Below are 21,877 nucleotides of genomic sequence, written 5' to 3'. Positions count from 1 at the left end.
ATCTAAAACAATACATGATGATAGTCTCAAGGGAAACTGTGAAGATGTTATAGTAAGTTACAAAATGAATTGTGCAGAACTGGGAGAATAATTTTCACAATGACAACATTATAGGAAAAAAACAACTTTGAAAGACCTGAGCTCTGATTAATGCAATGATAAGCCAGGAGGGTAGAAAACTAAAGATAAATCACATCATCCGCTTCTTGCCAGAGATGTAATGGACTTAAAATCCAGAAGGCAGTATGTGTAATTGAACATGGCCAATGCAGGAATTAAAATTTTGGGGTTTGTTTTAAATTGTCCTATGGAGAAAGTACACAGAACACACACACGATTTACCTAGTTTTAAAGCCCCACTTTAATGGATATCAGTCCAGAGTATCCAACTTAATTGGACAATTAATATTCTTATGTTAAGGATGTTTTCCAGTGTCATTCTTTGTTAGAAATTTCATAGGTAGAGAAAGAAATAATAAAAAAAGAATTAGGTTGTGGTCTGACGTAGTAGCAGGTAGTAGCAATGATCATAACTCACTCTACCTAAAAGGTATAACTTGAATCCAGGTAATATTGACAACAAGCCCAAGCACTCTATCCATTGTACCTAGAAAAATGATTACATGCTAACTAAAATGCCAGCGAATCAAGGAAATAACAAAAAAAAATATCTAGGATAGGTGACAAAAAAGATTGAATCTTAAGGACACATTGATTTGTGCTAGGACATGGCAAACTATAGATTGGAAAAGTCATATTTTCCTTCTTTTGTTGTAAAGACAGGAGGACTAAGAGTATGGCATATTGCATATAATATCAGAAACAATTGGTTGGGGGTATAATAGGGAAAGTAATAAAAATGTTACATTAAATTAATTCTCTCCTTTCATAATTACAAGGAAATGTAATCTTTTATGTATGTAATCTTTTTACTTAGATTACTTACCCATTTCTTACGTTTTACCCTATACTTCTCAAGATTCTACATCTTGTGTGTGCAGGTAAATTTTATTACTTTTGTGGTCCAGCTGTAGAAGGTAACTATACTCTGTGATAGTTTGGTTTGTATAGCACAAAATTTATCAATTTTCCAGTATTATTTTAATATGACATGATCACTAAATGTGCCTTCTATCATATTTTCCTTTATTTCTAGAAAGCGTTTTGCCATTTTATTGAAATGTCCCGAATGTTTTCATAACTTGGTTCTCAAGTAGTTTATGCTCTTTTCCATTATTTTTAATGGGATTTCTCTTTCTGTGATTTTTGCTACTGCTATATAGAAATGTAAACTTTTTGTAGATTTTTTTTTTGTATTCTGCTATTTTACTGAAATCTTTAATTGTTTCAATTATTTTTAGCTTATTTTTTCTTTGACTTGACATTGAGATGTTTGTTTATTCTTGGTTTATGGTTAGTTGTTTGATTTCTTTTTCTTGTGTCACTCTATTACTAGCAGTTCTAGAACTATGTAAAATAATAGTCGAGAGAGAAGACATTCTTGTTTATCTAAAGTTGTTTTTCTCAGGAGAGTACATAATATATTGGTTGCAAACAATCCTAATTTTTAATTTTAGAAATGCATACTTTTAAATTATATATATTTTTTAATGGTCTGATGAATGAGTACCTCACCCTAATTCTTTTTCTCTTAGAAGAGAACAGAAAAGAATTGAAAAATCATGTTATTTGGGTCATGTATTAATCATAATACATTTATAGGTAGTTCTGTTTTTTAAAAATAATTTTTGGTACTTTTTGAATGGCTGTACTGTGTTATGTATAGCCATCTGAAAATCATATATTTCATGTAAAAATTCTTCTAATTTTAGCTCAACAAACATGTCCTAAGTATTGTGTAAGGGGGGAAAAAAAGTTTGGCCTCTTAATGTCCAACTAGGCAACATGGGCATCAAGTGAATAAAGTAAAGCATTGGAAGATAAATTTGAACTGATGCAAATTGAAGCAAGCAAAATCAGAAAAATGAGAGAGAGTGAGTGCACAAGAACATTTATTTATTAAGTCTTTTCTATGTGCCCAACATCGAGTTGTGTACCAGACATGTCAGCTCCCTTAGGGAGCACCTGAGAGACCAGGGAAGGTTTCTTGGAAGAAGTGTCATCTGTGCTGGTCTCTAAAGGATAGGTAGAAATTCAGTGGTGAAGAATAGTGACATTCTAGATATGGGAAATATCATGAATGAAGATTCTTTTTCTCAGTAGCATAATTTCCATTTTTTTTTTTTTTTTACTGTTGCATCTTGAAATCAAGCTAATGAGGGACTTAGCTATTCTCCTCAATCTGTCATCTCTTAGTTATAAATCATTAGTCATACTTATCAATTTATAGAATATATTGTGGCATATTTCAAAGCAAAACTAACATGTTCTTTCTCTTTTTTTTTCTTTCCTCTTTCATCCCCATCTTTACAGGCTCGGGTAATGTATAATTTTGATGCTGAACCTGGAAATAATGAATTGACAGTTATTGAAGGGGAGATCATCACAATTACAAATCCGGTAAGAAAAATAGTAAATTAAGGTCATGGAACTGTAGGATTCACTATAGAGCAGAATTGATTATTCAAAACCACAAAAGATTTTTTGCTCTCTGCTCTGAAGTGTAATGGTAAATGGACCAAAAGTAAAATAATACTTTCCTAAATCTTTAGAGAGGATTATAACTCTGCTAAGACAGTTGAGATTACTACTGAATTCATGACTTTCAGAGTGATGTTTTCCCCTGCCACCACAACATAATGTCATGTGTTATAAAGATAAAAGAAGATGTTTATAAATTTCTTGACTTATTATCCTGAAGGAATTACTCAGTGTCATTATAAAATAGACCTCACTTAGAAATGGAAGCATCAGGTAAAATAAAATATATGTTATGAATAACTGGCATTTCATTGATTTTTTTAAACTTTAGATCTATATTAGTAACAGGGAATCAATTAACCACATTTTGTAGATAAGTATAGTCAATTAACCACATTTTGTAGATAAGTATAATGGAATCATAGAAATTCTAGTTTTGACTCTGTTTTGGAAAAACTAACAGAATTCAGGCATAAAACCTTAAATTTTCATAGGCCTGGTATATGCCAACTCTTTTTGTGTCTCATCAAAAAATATGTTTTCTGAGAACTTGCCCTACTCAGTCCATACTTCCTATTCTACCCTGAGTCATACCACCACATTATGATCAGAAATGGCAAAATAAATGTATATCCTGCATACATTTTTTCATCATGTTAGAGCAATCATATATTCATTAGATGATCACTGTGTTCCCAGTAACTTTAAGTACTTTGGGTGAAACAAAAGTATTAGATGTAGTCCTTGCCATTACTGACTGACTATATAAAGATTACTGAATATCTATTATGTAGAATATGTTGCTCATACCTTTTCAGAATAAATTGTTAATTTTATTACATTTTCAGCAAAGGATCATAGATTTAGCCTACAGAGACCTAGAAGGTCTACCTCTTTTATGGGGAACATAGTTGTTATTGTTTGTTATTGTTAAATCATTTAAATAGTGTCTTTCTCCTCATGATCCCATTTGAGTTTCTGTTTTTGGTTGTTTTGTTTTGTTTTGTTTGTTTTGTTTTTTTTGACAAAGATACTGATCTGGTTTGCTGTTTCCTATCATTTTTATGGACAAGGAATCTGAGGCAAGCAGGGTTAAGTGACTTACTTGGCTAAGATCACATAGCTGATAAGTGTCTAAGGTCAGATTTGATCTCGGGTCTTTGTGACCCTGGGCCCTGTATTTTATTCCCTAGCTGCTCTAATCATCATAAAACCCTTCAGATCATCCTCCGGTTCCTCTTCCTTCAATCCCAGTCTTCTTCCCATCTCTTCTGTTTTCATTTTCAACTCCAAATGGGGTTATAGTCAGATGTGACCCAGCAATAGAAGCAGCAGAAATCATGCTGAAGAAGGCCAGCCGTGAAATTGGGAGCAGGGTGATTGGGAGGGTTTGGGAAGGCTGGCCAGTGAGCATGTCCGGGGACAGCGAGGTGAGGAGGCCCTGTGGGCCTGAACCCACATTAGCGCTCTCCGGGAGGAAGGTCAGCCTGCAGGTGCTGGCCGCCACTGCCCACTCTCCTGTTTTCCTCAGAGAAGAGAAGTGAAAGAACTGGAAGAATTTTCACCACCTCTCCCAGAAGGAACGGGGTAGAAAGGGCTTTCTTTGTGAGAGCAAAGAAAGCAGAGGTGCTGCCCTGGTTGGTTTCAAACATCCTGAGATTTCGAGCCGGCAGACCAACAAGCTTTTGTGAAATGTGGGTTCTCAGGGCGCAGTTCCCGGCACAGAGCAGGCTCCTGAGAAATGTTAAGTTGATTATTGGTAATTTCAAAAGAAGGTACAGAGTTTAGCTAAAACATGGCCCATACTTTCCCAGTTTATTGGGGAGGGAGTGCAGAGACTGGCGGTAGTAATAAACAATGATACCTAAGTGCATTTAAATTACAAAACAAAGTGCTATCTGTGTAAGGTCTGAAAGGGAAGGGAAATCTGGGAAGATTTTCTGGACAAGAGGGTACTTGAGTTGCTTTTATGGCTGGCTACAAGCCAGGGAAATAAAGGAAAAGCCAAAATGTAGAAAACCACAGGAAGAGAGTATTTCAAAAGACAAAGAATGGGAAAGAGTGTCAGAGACCTTTGTCCATGAAGTTGTGAAGGGTAAGGAAAAATCAGGGTATACACTTGAAAATTACTTGGTTATTTTTTAACCCAAATTTCCAGGCTATTGGAACAAAAACTAATGGTTGTTCATTCACTAAACATCAGGCATCTGCTAAATATCTTTTAGCTTGTGATTCTATTTATATTCTTGGCACTTAGAAATAAAGTAAATTCATTTTGTTTTTAAGAAAATGTCTTAAGACTGTAAACTCATTTTTGAACTAAATTGTTGAACTTTTAAAAATTAAACTTATTTTTCCTATTGAATTTTTTTTTCTTCCTCTTCCCCTGGGGGAAAAAAAAAATAAAGAAAACCCTTGAAACCAAATTCAACTAGCTTAGAATAGACTTCTACAGATCTTTAATTAGGAGTTTCAGGAAGCTCTTTAAAAAAATTTCTTTTTAATTTTTCCGAATACATGCAAAGATAGTTTCCAACATTTGCCTTTGCAAAACCTTGTCTTCCACATTTTTCTCCCTCTCTCCCCTGTCTCCAAGACAGCAAGCAAACATGTGATTCTTCTAAACATATTTCTATATTTGTCTGAACAAGAAAAATCAGATCAAAAGGGAAAAAAAAATGAGGAAAAAAAAGCAAACAAACAACAGCAACAAAAAAGGCAAAAATACAATGGTTTGAGCCACATTTAGTCTCCATAGTTATCTATCTGCTATCACTTCATTGTTGAAAAGAGCCAAGTCCTTCAGTTGATCATTACATAATCTTGTTGCTCTGTACAACATTCTCTTGGTTCTGTTCACTTCACTTAGCACCAGTTCATGTAAGTCTTTCTAGGCTTTTCTGAAATCAGCCTGCTCATTTTTTTTTTTTTACCCAAACAACAATATTCCATTATATTCATATACCACAACTTATATATTCCATTATATTCATATACCACAACTTATTCAGCCATTTCCCAACTATGATGGGCATCCACTCAGTTTCTAGTTGCTTGCAACTACAAAAAGAGCTGCTATGATTTTGCACACATAGGTCCTTTTCCCTCCTTTATAATCTCTTTGGGATACATACCCAGTAGAGACACTGCTGGATCAAAGGGTATATAATTTTATGGCCTTTTGGGCATAGAAAGCAAGCTCTTTTTAAATATATATATATTTGATTAAATATTTCATGATTACATATAAAACAATTAAGTTTCTTTTTTAATTTTGAGTTCCAGAATCTCTTCCCTGCCTCCCTCTACTCCCCTACCCCTTGAGGATAGCATTATGATATCGATTATACATGTGAAGTCATGAAAACATATTTCCATATTAGCCAAGTTGTAAAAGAAAGCACACACAAAAAAATCCACTAGAAAAATAAAGTAAAAAAAAAAAAAAAAGTAGGCTTCAATCTGTATGCAAGTTGGATCAGTTCTCTTTCTCTTGAGGTAGATAAAATTCTATGAAACGCTTTTTAAAATATTGTTTAGTGAAAAATTAGGGTGGAGAATGTCAGTTTATTTATCTTGAATACTCTGATTTAGCCTAAAGAGAGACTGTAGAGCATTAGAAAGAAAAGAAGAGAAAAATTAATTTCCCTAGCCCTGTTGACCTGACCACACTCATTAATTGACAGGTAGATAGTTAAATTATTTGGTCCCCAGAACACCTTATGAAATAGGTTGCCCATGAAGTCACTGCTCTTTACTAGCTAAGAAAGAGAGGTACCCAAGGAGGCAGAGCAAGTAAGTGCCATGACTCAGATCTAAACCCAGTTTTTCTGGACTTCTTGTGAACTTAGTAATTTTCTAGAATTGAGTTTTAGTTTAAATAATGACCAAAGAAAATGTGGTTATCAAAATAAAGCAGGCTGTGCATAGACTAATGAGTACTATTCAGGACCAGCAGCAGTTATTCACCAAACTTTTTTCTGGTAGCTAAGGTCTCAGAGTTTTTGAATGTCTGGGTGATGTTGGGAGGGAGAAGATGTAATTTATGAATAATAGATTTTGCAGACATGATATGTTTAGCGTATAAATTGTTTTTATTTTGTTCCTTTTGTTGTGACTCTTCACACAAATTTTCCAAAAAGATAAAATTTCTTTTTATGTATTTTTTAGGATGTAGGTGGAGGATGGCTAGAAGGAAAAAATAACAAAGGAGAACGAGGGCTTGTTCCCACCGACTACGTTGAAGTAAGAATTTTCAGTCATTTAATTATTTATTTTGGATGAAACGTTTGAGGGACAGAATGGAAAAGAGAATAACAATTATTTCTACCAAATGCATTCTTTTTCTTGGTTTGGTCAGTAGTGATTAAAATGACATGATATTGTTCAATAACTGCCCTGGAAAAATTAGAAACCATCTTGTTGATTTTAGTGAATAATAAATTGTATGTTGAAGTAATAATAATAATATACAATAATAATAATAGCTCATTTATCTGCCTCATTATTATTGTTTGTTAGTGGCGTTGTACTATATAATTCCTTTCCTTTATGTAACCCTTGACAGTTACAAAGTACTTTCCCCACAATAATCCTGTGAGGTTGGTGATGCAAATGTTATCCCTGTTTGTCAGATGAGAAAACTAAGATTAAATGACTTGCCCCCTGCCAGCTGCCTACTAAGCGGCAGGGCCACGGCACCAGTCCCAGAGGACTTGAAGTTTACATAGACTTTGGAGGCTGCCCCTTTGATATACAGGGGAGGAAATTGGGCCAGAGAGCGGCCCGGGTGTTGCCCTGAGTCCCTCAGAAAGAGCTCATCTTTGGGCCCTTATCCAAATCCAATGTTTTTCAATCCACAGTTTTCCATTAGAAAAAAAAGTTAGCTGTTTATTGAAACCATGAGATGCTGCTCAGTTTCAGCTCCTCACTTTGGCGTCCATTCCTGCAGCATTGAAATTCCTCGAATTGGCCATCCTTGGTTAGACATCGATACAGTTTCATTAAACACCGCACAGCCCACCTGGTAGCTCCCCCGCTGGCTGGGTAGTGGTTCTGTATGTAAAAGGAACATGGAACGTTAGAACCTGTGAGGTTGGGCTGCTGTAGAGAAGCTGCGCTGAGAGCCGGAGGGGCTGCTTTGTTTGTTACACAACCTCGCGGTGAAGGGAAGAGAGCGCACTAGAAAAGAGGTGGTGCCTTTTGAGAGAGGAGAAGTCTCCTGAATTCCCTCTAACAAACCAACCTTTCTTAGGCCCACCCTTCCAGAAGTCTCGCTCTCTAAGTCCTAAAGTCTCCTCCTCCCGTCTGTCCAGAGGTAGGGAATCGGCTCCTCAAGTTTGTGGGAAGCTTCCTGCTTTGCATTTGAGGCCTAAAAGTCCCTTGAAACTGAGGGAAGTCTGAGGCATATAGCTCATCTTCAATAAAGCTCATCGCGACTTCCAAACGTGGTAGTTTTAGCAAAGCCACGTTGCTGTTTTCCATAAATAACCCGGTTCACCCGGTTCTTTAAGCAAACATTTCCTAAGCTCATACCAGAGACCAGGCGCCCTGATGGGTGCTGGGGACGACCGAGAGAGAAAGAAAACCCCGCCCGGGACCCCAAAGGAGCAGGCTCTGCAGGAGGCTCTCAGGCCCCCTCTCCCCCGTGGGGCTGACTCTGCTGGCCCACAAGGGAATTCTGGAAATAATAGAAGCTCCTTTGTTCTTCAGATTTTGACTAATGGTGGGAAAGATCAGTTTTCTTGTGGAAATTCAGTAGCTGACCAAGCCTTCCTGGATTCTCTCTCAAGTGCGGTTCAAGGCAACTCCTCGACGGCCAACAGTAATAACCAGGTACGGGTTCTCTTCCTGAAAGGGGCGGGCTTGGCCGAGCGCACAAGGTCGCGTGGGAGCTGGGCTGCCTTACACTTGTCGTTCTCTAAAAGCACAAACCAGAGTTGCCCTTGGTGTGATGTGCTTCGTTTCTGTTGTGCTAATTGGCAAAGAAATCACCAGTCACACTTGGAGAATGTCCATAGAGGCTGTTTTTGAGACTAACAGGAAGCAAGGTGTTAATGACCATAAAAATTTTTTGGCACAGTTGTATAAATTCAATCATGAGGTCTCTTGTGGAAGTTAAAAAAAATAGAGAAAAGAGGGGGATGAAAGAGAAAAACACTACTTCCTTGTAAAAGTTTCGACTGACAAGGTGCTTACCACAGAACAGCTCCCCAACTGTTATTGTCTACCAAGGAAAGCTAATACATTGGGATGAATTAAAAAAACTTCATTGAAGTATTATTAGTATTATCATAGAAGCAGTTAGTTGACCATTGACTGACAAGAATATTCGTTTGGCCTGATCTTCTAGATAGTTATGTAATGTGAGCTGCAAGTCATTCTAAGAAAATGCTTAAGGCAGTTGGTTTAATTTTACTACTTTCCTGTTACCTAGGATTTCATTAAGAATGTGTGTGTGTGGGGGGGGTGGATTTTCTTCTATTTTTTGTTAATGGATGTCTGTAAAACCTGCTTAACTTTTTAAAAACTGCTCCCAACATTGATGCATTGTTGGTAGAATTGTGAACGAATCCAACCATTCTGGAGAGCAATCTGGAATTATGCCCAAAAAGTTATCAAACTGTGCATGCCCTTTGATCCAGCAGTGTTTCTACTGGGCTTATATCCCCAAAGAGATCTTAAAGAAGGGAAAGGGACCTGTATGTGCACGAATGTTTGTGGCAGCCCTCTTTGTAGTGGCTAGAAACTGGAAACTGAGTGGATGCCCATCAGTTGGAGAATGGTTGGGTAAATTGTGGTATATGAATATTATGGAATATTACTGTTCTGTAAGAAATGACCAACAGGATGATTTCAGAAAGTCTGGAGAGACTAACACGAACTGATGCTGAGTGAAACAAACAGGACCAGGAGATCATTATATACTTCAACAACAATACTATATGATGACCAGTTCTGATGGACCTGGCATCCTCAGCAACGAGATCAACCAAATCATTTCCAATGGAGCAGTAATGAACTGAACCAGCTACGCCCAGAGAAAGAACTCTGGGAGATGACTAAAAACCATTACATTGAATTCCCAATCCCTATATTTATGTCCACATGCATTTTTTATTTCCATCACAAGCTACACAAGTACAATATTTCAGAGTCTGATTCTTTTTATACAGCAAAATAACAGTTTGGTCATGTATACTTATTGTGTATCTAATTTATATTTTAATCTATTTAACGTCTACTGGTCATCCTGCCATCTGAGGGAGGGGGTGGGGGGGGTAAGATAAAAAATTGGAACAAGAGGTTTGGCAATTGTCAATGCTGTAAAGTTACCCATACATATAACCTGTAAATAAAAGGCTTTTAAATTAAAAAAAAGTAAAATAAATAGAAACTGCTCCCAAAATTAAAGATATATTTTTAAATATCCCTAGGTTTTCCTTAGTAATCTATTAGGGCCTGATATCAGTAAAATTTCCAAAAGCCTTCTTCTAAAACCTCTTTGTATTTTTAGCACTTCATAATGGAAAAAGTGTTGAATTAGAAACTGACAATAGTATAAAACATGTAAAGCATTAATTTGAAATATTTTTATTACAATTTTAAAAATTAAAAACCAAAACTGGCCAGTTCATTTGACCAGGCTTTCATTTCTAACTATACTGTGATACAAACTAGAATAGTGACCTTGAAAACTCACAAAATCTTTCTGAACCTCAGTTTTCTACTCTGTAATGTAAGGAACTTGAACTAAATGATTGTGAGTCTTTTTAAATTTAATATTCTGATTTGAAATCCTTAATTTTATTAAAAATTACATAGTATATCACTTGTTTTCTTTTTGCTTTTCTCTTTAAAAATTGTTTTCAAGATTTAAGGACAATCTTGTGTGTGTTTTTTTTTCCTGTCCTTTTCTAATAATAATAATGATCATAGTAAATAACCAACAGTTACTCAATCCTTTTAAGTTTGAAAGGTGTTTTACAAATACTATTTCATTTGATCTTCACAATAATCCTGAGAAGTAGGTGGTGTTAACCTTATTTTACAGATAAGAAAACTGATTCAAACAGTGCCTTGCCCAGAATCACTCAGCTAATTAGTATCTGAAACTCAGTTTAAACTTAAATGTCCCTGATTCTAGCCACAGAGGATGATGGAGCATGGAAAAAGCTATAACTGTAGTCATGATGCTTATATTCCAAGCCCCCAAGGTATTTCAGTCCCAAAAGTCTTAGGAAGATAGTACAGTTTTAATTTGTAGACTTTGGTTCTAGGAAAGTGTACTGACCAACCAAATATTTGGAGACATGAAGAATGATTTTATGACTATTTTGAAAACAGTAATTCTGGTACTCTGAACATCTCAGTAGAAATTTATATTAGGATGAGACATTCTGATGGGCTCTCTGTATGAGTGAGTATCTAAATTCTTAAAGTCAAAGGCTGTAATGATTCCTTTATTTAAATATTCAAGGAATATATTTTTTGATTTCTATTTGGTTGTGTGTGAATAGTCAGAATCACAAAAGATTCTGACTTTTACTTAAATACTATATTGCCATCTCTTTTGAGGTAAAACTAAATAGATTAAATTAGTTGCCTTTTAATTCACTTTATATCTTTGATTAGATTGAAACGATATATGATTGATAAACAGTGGAGTCTCAAAAATGTTTGATCAATAAATTGAGCATAGTGGATAGTGATAAATTTTGTGGATAATTTTGAGGAAATGAAAAACATTTATCTTAAAACAATTTTAAGAGGACTGATATAGAATGGTAGTAGTTTTATCAGTTATCAGGGGTTTTTTTTAATTATATTATTATTCTAGCTAAATTTCCAAGTTTCTTCAGTATATCTATGATCTGATCATTATGAGACTCCTTCCAATACTTCATATTGCAACACATCCATGTTTCCTCATTCTGTTGGACTCCCATCTATGTGCTTTTGTAAATCTTTCTCTAGGGTTATCTCCTTTTCCAATCACACATCTCTCCTATAGTAACTTGTATGCTATTCTCTTCTGTCAGGAGGGCAATTGGAGGGATCTGGAAAGACTTCATATAGAAGGTGGTGCTCAAAAATATATCTTTAAGAAAGAAAGGGATTCTCTAGCATAGCTGAAGAGGGAGTACATTCCAAGAGAGAGGGCACAGAAATGGGAAATGGAATGTGGTGTAGTGTTTGAGGAGTAGGAAAAAAGAAAAAAAGGCTTGTTTGTTATGATCACAAAGGATGGGAGGAGTAATATCTATTGAGGTTGGAGAGAAGGAATGGTCAGACAAATAATGGGAGAACCAGGAAAAAGCAAATAGTGTCACAAAAACTCAGAGAGTCTCATGGAGGAGAGGGCAGTTAATAGTCGCAGTGCATAGAGTGGTTGAAAATTGAGGAATGACCTTAGATTTGGTAATTAAGAAACCACTGGTAAATTTATGTAGAGTGGTAGAATTCAGGTAGAGTTGGGGAGTGAAGAAGAGTGGAGATCATGAAGGGGCAAGCATTGACAACTTTTTCTAGGAATTTGGATGAGAAAGGGAAAAGAGAGGACCATTCTTCATTTGAAGGGATGATAGAGTCTAGTAAGTCTTAATCATGGAAGAAGGCCTGGGCATGCTAGAAGGTAGTAGAGAAAGAACTAATAAATGGAGAGAAGTTGATCATTAGAAAGGGAAGGGTAAATTTACAGGCTGATGAAGGAGATGGGAACAGGTGGAATCAAGCATCCATGTAAAGAGGTTGGTCTTGGATTAAAAAAAAAAAGCCATCTCATTTTCAGAAACTAGGAAAAGGGTAACATAGGAGCTGGTGTCAAGGAGTGTGGAGATAAGGAAGAAAGAGGAGGGAGTTCACATCACATGGCTTCAGTTTTCTTAGTAAAGTAAGAAGTGGGATTCTCAGCTGAAATAGAGGAGAAAACTAGATGCTTATGGAAGAAAGATAAGTTTGCAGTAATGTCTGGAAGGTTGTGATAGAGGAATTTAAAGGACTGCCTTGCTGCTTTTAAAACCCAGTTGAATTGGATAATGTGAATTTATAATGTACCCATTCAGCATGGTTGTTTAACTCTGGGTAAATAAAAAGAGATATATTTTATAAGAATAAGAGGAAACAGATTTCAAGAGGGGTTGGTTTGTGAACTAGAATAGGGAGAAAGATTATGTCTTTGTTTTGGTGTGATAGGTTTCTTTTGTGATCCTATGCATTTAACAACATCCTTCTGAGAAACCAGAGGTTTCACCAGACTGCCGAGGGAGATCCATAGCACACGCACACACACAAAAAAAGATAAAAAAATTCCAGAATCAGGAAATCATTTTTGACCTGGATATCATGAATTATAGTAGGAAATACCTCTTACATCATCTCAGGTTTATCCTTTATTTTGATACTTGTAGTAAGATGATCATTGAACCAAGCTACATCTTTCAAAGAATCTTGAATGATTTTGACATGTGGTTGGGCAGTTCTTTATTGGAGGGAAGCCTTTAAGGAGGCATTTTATATACACTTATACAAGTATAAAGATATGGTCAGCGTGGACCTACTTTTTATATACTTGATCTAGTACAGCTGCTCTCTCCTTCCTCAAGTAATTCAGTGTGCATCTACTAAGACCTATTTTGTGCTAATAAATTTTGCCATTAGAGTTCACACATGATTCCGAGCTCTTTAGGTCTCTTTGTTGTGGCAGTATGCATTGGTTAAAACTTCCTTAGGAAATGGTAATGGTTTGTGTGGCCAATATCTAATCTTTTATCTCTTTTCTCTTTTTGGTGTCAGCTTGTTTAAATCATGTAAGAGTAACTTCATTTGCTACTACATCTCACACTTATTTTTCTTTGTTAATTTTGGTTTTTTGATTCAGAAATGATTTGCACATTAGAACTCAGTCTTGCCAAAATGTAATTAATTTCATTTTTAATAATGGTATTTGATACTCACTCTCTTAGTTACCAGTCAACTTTTAACTAAAAAAAAGTATTTAGATATATAGGTATGAATTATATAAGTATATATACTTGTATAAGTGTGAGGCTTCTGTACAATCTACAAGCCTTATTGCCCTCTTTTTGTCTCTTATTCCCAGACAACATTTTCAGAGAATTTTCATTATTCTTTCCTATGCCCACTTTTTCATTGAAGTCACCAAATATTGAAATTAATTGAATTTTGAGAGCCTTACTTACTGAATTTTTTGTCTCTTATTCCCAGGCTACAGTTTCAGAGAATTTTCATTATTCTTTCCTATGCCCACTTTTTCATTGAAGTCACCAAATATTGAAATTAATTTAATTTTGAGAGTCTTACTTACTGAATTCTTTTCATAAAATTTCTTCCAATTTCCTCATCCTTTGCAGCAAATTTGGAGGCAGGAACTGTAATTGTTTATAATAGTGCTTTCTTGGAAATACTCATCATGAATGCTGCAGTCTAAAATTACCTTTCTCTTGAGATACTATTTCTTGTTGCCTGTGGCCACTAAATAAGAATGATTCTCTTGCCTCTGCAAGAAAACCTGTGGTCCATCCTAATACTTAGCTTATGCTTCCTCTTGTTTTGTGGTTTCATTGATAGGAAGAAAAGTCAGAATTGATACTATTCAGTCCCTCAATAGTTGAGAGCCAACTTGATGTTCCAATAGCTTGGGCTTAGAGTCAGGAGAACCTGAATTTAGAACTAACCTCCAGTAGTTAGTCACCATGTGACCCTAACTGAATCGCTTAACCTTGTAACCCCTGGAGAAAGAAATGGCAAACCACTCCAGTTCCTCTACCCAGAAAACCCTATGGACACTATGGTCCCAGCCCATGGCTCCATTAAGAGTCAGATCAGACGCTTCTGAAGAACTAATAGCATGGTTGCTGGGCAAGGTTCTCACTTTGAGTACTATTAGCTGTTTAGTATTTGCAGGTGGTCAGAAAACCATGATCCTTACTTAGCATAGTAAGTCCAACTTTCTATCACTAATATTCAGAAGGAAACCACAGAGGATTGAGGGCCATATTCATATTTCATAAAGAAACTGAAATTTCAAGGTCATCGATTAAAAACAGAGACTCTATATACACTAAAATAATTAATCGATGCTTTTTGTGGCAATAGCTGGAAACAAACTCTTTTTTTATTGGAGAATGCTTAAGCAAATTGCAGTACATGAGTATATTGAAATTTCATTGTGCTCTCTCTAAGAGGTGTTGGATGTGATCAGTACAGAAAAGGTGGAAAGACATGAGCTAATACAAAATGAAGAAAACAGAGCTAGGAATCTAAATATACAGTGACTACAGCAATGGAAACAAAAAGAATAACAACCATAGAATATTCAGAACTAAATTTTAGTGAAATTATAAAGAATAAGCTTGGCCTCCAAAAGAAAGATGTGAGCCAAAACCTCACAGATATTGGAATCCCTTGCAGATATTGGAATCCCCACATGTGGAATACTAGAATACAGGATCAGAGTGTTTTTTGATATTACCAAGTTTTATTAATTTTTTTTTCCTCTTTAAAAGAAATTCTTTATTGTTAAGGATGGATCTCTGGGATACGAAACCACAAAATTTTTATATATTTATTTATTTAGAGGGGGCCTTCTCACTTAACTCATCATCCCTTCCAACTAAAACCCACCCCATAACCATAGAGATAAGTTTTGTAATCGATGTTCCAGATTGTTTGTAAATTCTTCTATACAAATTGTGACTTCTTTGAAGGAATCTATAACAATTTTTGTGCCTAATAGGTTCAGAATAGAAATATTGATATTTTTTGGTATAGTACAGATTGAATGTAACTGAATGGCCTTAGTTTATTTTTTTATTATTATAGCTTTTTATTTACAAGATATATGATGCATGGGTAATTTTTCAGCATTGACAGTTGCAAATCCTTTTGTTCCAACTTTTTCCCTTCTTCCCCAGACCCCTTCCCCCAGATGGCAGATTGACCAATACATGTTAAATATGTTAAAGTATAAGTTAAATACAATATATGTGTATATATATATATATATATATATCCATAGTTATTTTGCTGTATAAAAAGAGTCAGACTTTGAAATAGTGTACAATTAGCCTGTGAAGGAAATCAAAAATGCAGGTGGACAAAATAGAGGGATTGGGAATTCTGTAGTGGTTCATAGTCATCTCCCAGAGTTCTTTCACTGGGTGTAGCTGGTTCAGTTCATTACTGCTCTATTGGAAATGATTTGGTTCATCTCATTGTTGAAGAGGGCCATGTCCATCCGAATTGATCATCATATATGTTGTTGTTGAAATATATAATGATCTTCTGGTCCTGCTCATTTCACTAAGCATCAGTTCATGAATGGCCTTAGTTTAAAGAAGAATAGCTTTTAATGATTTAGGAAAGTTTTACAAGTTGTGACCTAATTGGATTCTATATATTCTCAAATGTACTGGGGATGTATATCCTTCCAATTGAAAAGTTGATCATTTTGTTAAATATGTTGAGAGATGAAGAAAACCATGAATTTCTTTCATTTTCCTCTCCCTCAGTTTTTCAGCGCAATTTTTAAAACTTAGATGACTAGCTTGTATCTAAAAAGGTGGTTGAACATAATCTTTTTTTAATTAAAGCTTTTTATTTTCTAAAAATATATTTGAATAATTTTCATCCTTACAAAACCTTGCCTTCTAATTTTTTCCCTTCCCTTCCCTGTTGAACATAATCCTTCCCCCCCCCCCCCCGAAGCAATTGGGGTTAAGTAACTTGCCCAGGGTCACACAGCTAGGAAGTGTTATGTCTGATATCTAATTTGAACTTGGATCCTCCTGACTTCAGGGCTGGTACTCTTATCACTGCACCACCTAGCTGCCCCTGAACATGACCTTAAAGAAAAATTTTTTAGCAGATTGCTTTTTTAAAGGGCTTTGCTCTAGATATATGACTGAAGAAATATTTTAGGGAGGAGGAACTATAGGCCATAAGCAATAAATTTTATCATGGTGAGTATACACTTATTTCTTAGAAGGCCATTCATCTTGGCTTGAGACATTTTCTGCCTTTTTCCATGGAGCAAGAAAAAGATTACATCACATCCTTTTTCTTTACCACATCCTTTCCTTTTTCTAGTGTTATCATCAACACTCATTTATTTTGAGCCTGTGTGAAGATCAGTTTATTATCTGTTATAAGATTTGTAGTTTCTAAACTGGAATCCCTATCTATAAAACGCTTATAATCTGATATTAAGAGCATTATGGGATTTATTATGTTATTAGTTTAGTCCTTTACCAACACAACTTATTTAACATATAAAAGTCCTTTATTTTGACTACAAAGTTCTCCCCAAAATTAGAATTAAAATTAAACTAGTTTTGTTGCCCTGATAGTTTGTTTTTTTGTTGTTCTAATAGTTTGTGGTACCAAATATAGAAATTAGGCCATTAATTGAGTTTAAAAATCTTTGTTGTAAAGTATCTTCCCTTTTACCTACATTTGCTATAAAAGAATTTGACCAAAATGGAAATCATGTTCATCTCCTTTCTGAGTTAACACCCATAATTTTTTGTTCTTCACTTGGTCTTTTGGGGATTTATACACAGTTTGTTTTTTGGTATTTCTCTTGGGTCCAGTTCATAAAAAATGTAAGCTAATTTTGAGTTTAACTTCTGCATTTCAGGCAGATAGCAATCCAACAATATCAACTCCTTGTGCTTATTGTTTGTATGACAGAGAGTTCTCTTCATGACTCTGTTGGTTTTTGCTGCTTTTCAAAGGGAAGGCTAGTCCTAGTCACCTCAATTTTATTTTGTTGTTGTTTTTCCTGCTCCACTAGAAAAAAAAATGGTGAAGAGAAAGTAAAATTTCCAGCAGTGAGGCCGTCAGGATAAGGGGGCATTTAGCATCTCTGTTCTACACATTTCCATTGTTAACAATATAGAGACCTAAAGAATCTTCCAGGGAGATGACTTCCCAGGACAGATCTCTGAGGCCACATTTCTTTTCATTGATTCTCATAGTATCTTAGTCTGTACAAACAGATAAATTATAATGTGCTTATGATGTTTTGCCTCAAAATAAATAAGCTTCCAAAACTACTTTTATATAACTATGCTTGGTATTTTCCCCTTTTTATTTTGGGTGACTACGAATTGTCAAAGGATTTAGTGTACTGCAATTGTTGGACTGTTCTTTAGGATTCCCAGAATGTAGGGTTGGTATTCCCTATTACAGATTTATATATACCACCCTACTTTACTCTTAATTTTGGGAGGGAGTGGGAGTTGTGTCTTGTTCAGGGTCACACAGCTAGTAAGTGTCTGAGACTGGATTTGAACTTGGGTTCTCCTGATCTCAGGGCTGGTACTTTATCCACTGTACCACCTAGCTGCCCCAGTAATATTTTTAAAATTTTTTTTGCATACCATTTAAAGGCTAGCTATTATTATTATTATTATTATTATTATACCTGTGCTTATGACTGCTAATACTATATACCCAGCCTCTAATCTTTCTCCTGAGTTTTAGTTCTACCTCACCAGCTGCCTGTGTGACCGACAGGTCTCAAAGGCCTCTTCTGGGCTTCCCTTTTGTTGGTCAGGGTGACCACCATCCTTTCTTCCTATATATCGGGTCAGATGCAAAAGACTTCCTGACTTCCCATCCATGATATCTCTTTCCTCCACTCACATCGCCAGCTTCTCACTGTTCACATAGCCAGCACCTCAGCTCAGGCCTTTGTCACTCATCAGCCAGATGACCCCAAGAGCTTCCTAATTGTTCTTCCTGACTTGCGTCTCTTCCCTACCCAAATTCATCCTCCATTGAGCTGCAACAAGGATTTTCCAAAACCCTGTCATATCACTCCTTTGCTTATTCAACTCTAGTTATCACCTCTAGAATTAAATACGTGTACCTGAAGTCCCCAAAGCAATTTTAAGTCTAAAGCTCAAGTGACTTACCCAGGTATAAGCATACAAGGCTTCCTGATTCCACGTTTAGTATTAAATACTTTAAAACATCTTAATTGACATTTTTCTTTGCATCATCTTTTCTCATTGCCTTCCTCCATATTTGATTAGAACCAATGGAAGACTAGAAAACAATCTAACTGAAATTAGTCTCAGATTGACAATCTTATACTATCTTTCATAATAGATTCAGAATGAATATAAAACTTGATTATAGTATAAAAAAATTAGAAGAGATGCCTTCATATACATTTCACACTTATGAGTTGGAAATTAATTCTTAACCATATAAGAAATAGAACCAATTACAGAAGACAGAATAAATAATTTTAATTATAGGAGTTTGAAAAGCATTTGCACAAACAAAAATAACAAATCTAGTATATGAAGGGAAGTGTTCAAATAAAAAATAAAATCTTAGTATCAAACTTACTAGATAAGCATTTGGCATCTAACATGTATAGACAACTACCAGAAATATATAAGACCAAAAACTATTACCCAGTAATTGTTTTCAAAAAATATGAGCAAACAGTTCCCAAATGAAGAAATGCAAACTATCAATAACTCTGAAAGAATGTTCCAAATTACTACTATTAAAAGAACCATAAGTCACAACTCTGACTTCACCTTATACCCAACAAATTGGTAAAAAAAAAAATGATAAAAGAGGGGAATAACTAAGGTTGGAATGGTTGTGGAAAGATAGGCACATTAATAAATGCTTTTGGTGGAGCTTTGAATCAATACTACCATTCTGGAAAGCAATTTGGAATTCTGCAAATAAAGTGCATACATTCTTTATAACTTTTTGATCCTGAGATTCCATTGCTAAACATATAGGTCAAGAAGGTAATTGTTAAAAAGAGGCTCCAAAATATTTATAGCACTTTTTTGTGATAGCAAAGTACTGGAAACAAGGGAGATAGATAACCATTAATTGAGGAATGGTAAAAATGCAATATATGAATGCAAAAGAATATTACTATGCTATGGTGAATAGAGAAAATCAAGAAAAGGAATAAAATTATGCAAAGTAATAATAAGCAGAGCCAAGGAAAAAATACATGCTGACTCTAGCAATGTAAATGGACAGAACTACAAAACCAATTGAAAATAAATTGCAGAATCACAAAGAAGAAAATGAGAAGACACCTGTCCTTTGCAGACTGGGAAAATGCATATATTATCATATTTTTTTCAATGTGTTTATTATTTGATATTGCTGTTTTTCTTTTTCTCTTTTAAAAAAATATACATGAGATTGTTCTCTTGGGAAATACAGGCAATTTAAAAAAAAGTTATCAATAAAAATTACGTTAAAATAAAGTCTGGCATCTTTTTCTTTACATTGCCTATATTTTCAACTCAGGTTGGGATCGAAAAATGTGTTTCCCAGGCTGTGATGTGCAGGTGAATTTGCACGTGTTTCTTCTGTAAAACAAAACAAAATAAGAAAAATTTAATTTATCATAATTTCATAATATTTGCTATAATTACCTTCATTGCAATTTTTTTCTCATGAAAACTGTTAACATTTTATCTTTTACTTAAGCATCATAATGGTTTTGAGGACCAAAATCATAATTGAAATTCCACTTTGACCACTTATTGTATGACTATGGGTGGCTCATTTAATCTGTTTGCCTCTCAGTTTCCTCATCTGAAAAACAGGAATAATAATACCTCTTCTTTGTACATCAGTTCTTCTGAGCAAGCTGCAAAGCACTATATAAAAGGAGCTGGTATTTCCGTGAATACCTACAAATCCTCACTCTGCTTCTAAAACAAATTTCTCAAACCTTTCATACTTACGAAAAGACCATATGATTAACAGGAGATGTATGGAATAGCAAAAGACATTAATAAAAATTTATTTAAAAACAAAAAAGATATCTGAAGGCTTTGTCTTGTAGTTCCTAGATTCTGATTATAGGAAAGAGGTTCAAGAATTTACTCTAAAAAGTGAAATAATGTGCAGTTATAGTTTGGAATAATCTGAAAATCTGAGGCTGCATGATCTCTGAAGAATTCTTTGACACATTTAGATGAATCATTCACCTTATTTTATTCATTATTTAGAGGTATTAGCTGAATATATGTCAGACCTCTGCAAAGAGGCTCTTGTAGGGATGGTTGGGGGATGGGTGTTAGTGCAGGGAAAGTTTGGGGACTTTTATTGTCACTAAAGTGGCACACAAGTGTGTGTATATATTTTTAAAGTTGGCTTTATCACAAGGAAAGTTTCACATCTGTTTACTACATCCTATCTTGGCAAAGCTAGTTGACTAGTTTTGCTGAACTTTTTTCTTCCTCTTTTTTATATATAAATGATGGCCTTTTGTCAAGGGACAGAAGAATGAAGTAGGGAAATGTAGGTTATGAGAAAAGTTATCAATAAAAACTTATTTTAAAAAATGATATAGTTGGGCAGCTAGGTGATGGAGTGGATAGAGCACCAGCCCTGAAGTCAGGAGGACCTGAGTTCAAACTTAGCCTCAGATGATTAACACATCTTGGCTGTATGATATAGTCCAAGCAGAGAACACTAGGTGTCCTAACTGGGGAATAGCCAGCCCATCTTGGAAGTAAAACAGGTCAGATCTTTGGAGGTTTTCTGTGAGGCACAATGAGCAGCCTTGTACTTTTAGCCTGGCCCAGATAGATAGGGAGAGCCAATCTTTAAAATTCAATCAATGAAGAAAAAAATGTTTAAAGACCAAAAAAGCTCATACAGACATTTCTGAAAACGATAATCCAAATATATCTTCTCATCCTGTCTATTCTTCTAACCTTCTTAGAGACTTTGTATCCTGTTCCTCAACTCATAATGTGTTTGTCTTGCACTTTGTTAATATTATCAACTTCCAAATATCTATAAATTTCCATCTTTTCTTCTTTTATTTCACAAAAGAGATAAAAGTTAAATTGACCTAGAAGTCAAAAAGATCAAACAATGAAGTTCATATATACAAATGTTTTATTATTTTGTTGAATTTGGTACCAAGATTGTTCTGTTTTCAACCTACACAATTCTAATTTCAACTGAAAGGTTTTACATTTTCTTCTAAGTGGAAGTAGGAATAGAGGTAGAGAATAACTAAGCCCTTTGTGATTTTTGAATTGACAACCCTTTGGTTTTTAAACCTTGTCAGGTCAGTATTCTTATACAAGAAAGATCTTCAGAAATCAAGCTTATAGCCTGCATGTACCCTAGATATTGTAACTAGAAAAGGAAATTCCCAACTACTTTGCTACAGCAGGTATCTCCTTCTCCCCAAATTTCCCAACAAATGCTAAAAATAACACTAAAACACACTTTAAAA

At 35.1% G+C, this 21,877-nt stretch overlaps 1 protein-coding gene across 1 annotated transcript in view; it reads left to right on the top strand.

Moving 5' to 3' along the window:
- The window catches only part of SNX9 (sorting nexin 9), a 120,260-nt gene that overhangs the window by 52,207 nt on the left and 46,176 nt on the right, over window positions 1-21,877 (top strand). The window contains exons 2-4 of the mRNA XM_031937574.1: window positions 2,434-2,520; window positions 6,772-6,846; window positions 8,314-8,436. Of these exons, the coding sequence (XP_031793434.1) occupies window positions 2,434-2,520; window positions 6,772-6,846; window positions 8,314-8,436 (285 nt within the window). The remainder of the gene's footprint in view (window positions 1-2,433; window positions 2,521-6,771; window positions 6,847-8,313; window positions 8,437-21,877) is intronic.

The sequence above is a fragment of the Sarcophilus harrisii genome, chromosome 4 (assembly GCF_902635505.1).
Source record: "Sarcophilus harrisii chromosome 4, mSarHar1.11, whole genome shotgun sequence".
NCBI lineage: Eukaryota > Metazoa > Chordata > Mammalia > Dasyuromorphia > Dasyuridae > Sarcophilus > Sarcophilus harrisii.
Note: the sequence above shows the minus strand (reverse complement) of the source record. Positions and strands in the feature narration are given on the sequence as shown.